We start from the raw sequence: 4,230 nt of genomic DNA on the forward strand, positions 1-4,230 counted from the left end.
CCATTCTGTACAGGGTTTGTAAGAGATTTTTCTGCAGCCATTACTTCAGTCACATGATCCAGTAACACTTTAGTATAGGGACCAATTCTCACTAGTTGCTTATTAGCATGCATATTACTACCGTATTGGCTATTTATACTTATAAAGCACATATTCTGCATGACCATATTCCCCATCCCTAATCCTACCCAATACCTAAACTTAACATTTACTCTACTAAGCAGTAATTAGGAGTTTATTGAGGCAAAAGACATAGTTAATAATTAATTCATATCAAGAACTGGACCTTAAAATAAAGTGTGACCCATGATCCTTCAAAATCTGCATTACATACAGAAATATCACATAAGAATTGTGAATAAATATTACAATTATATATAGCTATATATAAATTACACTAATTTTATATATTATGCAATTTTATTTATTAAATTTACTTAATGCCATACTGAAAAAAATACCACTGAGTTACTTATGACAATTATATGACATTTCTTGCAGGAATGTCAATTCCATATCCTGATGGACAAGGAGTGAATTTTCATATGGTTGACTTATTATGGGAGCTTTAGCCCCAGATTGACCCTACACTTGACACGTGCAAAGACCGGCAATTTACCTTTTAGCCAGGTCGGTCTCAATTTTCCATTGATGAAATCAGAGAGTGAATAGCAGATGGCTGCGCTCGTGAAAGCATAGAGAACTAAATCTTTCCATCTCAACCATGAGGTCGCTCGTGTCACATTTGAGTTTGCTTTTGATTGAGACATTGGCCAGAAGGATACCTTGCAAAGACTACACCATGTCGGTTATAGTAGCGTGTGATTTAATGCCAATGTGTTTCCACTGTCCTGTCTGTCTATTAGGCCTTTGATGAGTCTGGAGACAGGAAACCGCTTGTTGGTACAGCTGGGAAGCTTTTGCAGGCATCATTCACTTAAATATTTAAGAATCCTTTCTTGGTCCATCATGCAAAGACTGCCCAATGTCTGTCTGTAAGAAGCAGACGAGGTGTGATTTCACATTCTAACCTCTTAAAGGTACAGTACATACAAAAAAAATATTAAATTCTGTCATTGTTTTCTGACCCTTATGTTGTTCCATGTATGACTTTGTCTTCCGTGGAAAACAAAAGGACATATTTAGCAGAAAGTTCACGCTGCTCTTTACATTTTAATGAAAGTGAATGTGTTATGTGTTATGAAAGTGGTTTGCAAGGTTTCATTTAGGTACAAACTAATGGAATACAAACTTGAAATGCTAAAATACAGTCTGAAACCAGATAGGGTCTGGAAGGTATTAGCACTCTTATAACAAAATTCCCAAAAATCAACTGTTTTGAAAGTGTACCTGGCTTCAACGCCGATTTTAACTGATCCAGCAGAAATCTGTTGATGTAAGCCCGGGGGAAGTTGTTCCCTGCTGTATGATATGTTAACCACATTTGGACTCTTTCACGATCTCTCATCCACCGTTTCCAAGCCAACAAAAATGGGTAACTCTGGTTGAGTCAGCAAAGCGTCAATGTGTTTCCTCTACAGACCCATGTTCCAACCATTCCTGTGTATGTATATATTATATTTGTATAAAGTTCAAGTCTAAGGTTTAAAAAATCACCACAAAATAAACAGTGTTAAATTATCTCCAACAACATTCATTTAAAACTAACTTTAGAAGAGTGACTCAGGTAGTACAAACCAGTGGGGCTCAAACCAGATGAAAGCAGTCTCATAGCTTGCTAATAAACAGACTTACACTTTTTACAAGAAAGGTGACCATAAAGTGGACATTGTTCAATCATATAATGTAGAGCAATAACGAGTGTACAACTGATTTAGACTTAATGGCTAGCTTAGATTACCCATGAGCATCACACTGAATGAATTTACTTCTTTAAGTGGACTATATTAGTGTAGTAATGTAGGAGTAGTGAATAAGTGAGTGATTTCGGACACAGACATCGATATACATTTAAGGACTTGGGAGGTAAGCAACCACAAGAATGAAATTAGCGCTGCGTTAACAACTACTCAGAACAACTAATCAATAACATACATTAGCAATGACCTGATAACCACAAAAAACACCTTAGTAAAACCCTAGAAACCAGCTGGAACACTATCAACCACTAAAAAAAACAACAGAGAATGCAATCACCTAGCCAGCTTCAAGAAACCACACAAAATGCAGTAGCAACCAAATAGCAATGTGCTAACAACCACCGGATTATGTTTTTAATTGCATAAGAATGCACTGAAAGCCACCCAGAACGGCCTAGCAACACCCTAGAATCTAGCCAAGGTACCGCTAAGAAATACACTAGCATCCATCTAGCAAGGTCCAAGAAACCACACAGAATACAGTAGCAACCAAATAGCAATACGTTAACCACCACCCACTCAAAACGTGTAATTAATCTCATAGCAATGCACTGGCAAGTGGTGACCAACCAGAACACTCTAGCAACACCCTCAAAACAATCTTGAACACCCTACCAACCAAACAGAAACATGCTGTCAACCAACAAGAACACTTTAGCAATTGCATAGCAATGTCCTCGCAGCCACCCAGAACATGCTTTTGCAAAAGAAAAGATAAAAAACATTGTTAATTGAAATGTTAACATTTCAAATCTTATTTGGGCTAAAAAGGTATTTTGTCTGAAGTCCACATAGCTAAACCAAGACTTTGTAGACAAAAGCAGGCCCCTGCTGGAAAATCCAGTTTAAGCATCTGTGCCCCAAAAACCAGCATGAACTGGTATGACCAGCTGTTATTTGCTGTTCCAAGTTGATCTACCAGCTTGGACCAGCTAGAAATCAGCATGTTCCAAAACACAGCTATCACCCTAAGCTGGATTTTCCAGTAGGACCTTATTTGGCAATTAGACACTGGTGGTTTGAACAGAATGGAAATTTATCTGTGAGAGTTACATGTAATATGACAACTCTCAGATGTTCTGAATAAGCCAATACACAACCCAGATTGCTTTAGGGAGAGTTGAAAAATGTTTATTCATCTCCAAAGAAAAGAAAAAAAATCATAACATGTGGAGTAAAGGAAAAAAAACTACATTAATGTGTGGTAAGACCATTAGACAGAATTACATCTGATATCCACCACTGAGTGTCCATAAATGCTAAACTCAAAATATCCACTAGAGGGCACTAAACTACTCCCAAGTCTAAAAGTCTAAATTACATCATTGCTAATTAAAAGATTTTCAAAAAGAGGATAGGTTTGGGGGGTTTTGGCGCAGGTGGAGCAGCAATAGGTTTGGAGGGTTTTGGCGCAGGTGGAGCAGCAATAGGTTTGGAGGGTTTTGGCACAGGTGGAGCAGCAATAGGTTTGGAGGGTTTTGGCACATGAGGAGCAGCAATAGGTTTGGAGGGTTCTGGCGCAGGAGGAGCAGCAATAGGTTTGGAGGGTTCTGGCGCAGGAGGAGCAGCAATAGGTTTGGGGGGTTCTGGCGCAAGAGGAGCAGCAATAGGTTTGGAGGGTTTTGGCGCAGGTGGAGCAGCAATAGGTTTGGAGGGTTTTGGCACAGGTGGAGCAGCAATAGGTTTGGAGGGTTTTGGCACATGAGGAGCAGCAATAGGTTTGGAGGGTTCTGGCGCAGGAGGAGCAGCAATAGGTTTGGAGGGTTCTGGCGCAGGAGGAGCAGCAATAGGTTTGGAGGGTTCTGGCGCAAGAGGAGCAGCAACAGGTTTGGAGGGTTCTGGCGCAGGAGGAGCAGCAATAGGTTTGGAGGGCTCTGGCACAGGAGGAGCAGCAATAGGTTTGGAGGGTTTTGGAGCAGGAGGAGAGGCAGGATGTTTGGAGGGTTTTGGCGCAGGAGGAGAGGCAGGAGGTTTGGAGGGTTTTGGAGCAGGAGGAGAGGCAGGAGGTTTGGGGTCTGAAGGGAGTTTAGGGGCAGTAGAGTGTTTGGTGCCTCTGTGGACTTTTTGCTGTGGTTTAGCTGACTGTGGTGCAAATTTAATTGACTAAAAATGTGTAGGTACATATTAAAGGCCCGTTCACACCATGAACGATAACTATATTAGCTATATTTAAAGTCAGGTGGATTTTGATTATCTGTCAATGTTTTTATTGTTCATTAGCTGGACGATAACGCTCTATATTTTCTCTATGTTTCCAATTATAATATTTCTCATAATATTGTTATAATCGTTATAGCCATGTGGAAAATCTCTCTCAATTAGAATGATTATTAAAACTATAGTTGCTATT

General features: G+C 39.8%; 1 protein-coding gene across 1 annotated transcript; it reads right to left on the reverse strand.

The window, feature by feature from the left end:
* Positions 1-3,212: 3,212 nt before the first annotated feature.
* Positions 3,213-4,025, reverse strand: LOC107571638 (vegetative cell wall protein gp1-like). Its single transcript, XM_016257972.1, has 2 exons — positions 4,021-4,025; positions 3,213-3,933 (listed from the first exon to the last, which is right to left on the reverse strand). Exons 1-2 carry the CDS (start codon positions 4,023-4,025, stop codon positions 3,213-3,215), a joined length of 726 nt encoding a protein of 241 aa, XP_016113458.1.
* Between the last annotated feature and the right edge of the window lie 205 nt (positions 4,026-4,230).

This window comes from Sinocyclocheilus grahami, unplaced genomic scaffold (genome assembly GCF_001515645.1).
Source record: "Sinocyclocheilus grahami isolate Dianchi unplaced genomic scaffold, SAMN03320097.WGS_v1.1 scaffold1624.1, whole genome shotgun sequence".
Lineage (NCBI taxonomy): Eukaryota > Metazoa > Chordata > Actinopteri > Cypriniformes > Cyprinidae > Sinocyclocheilus > Sinocyclocheilus grahami.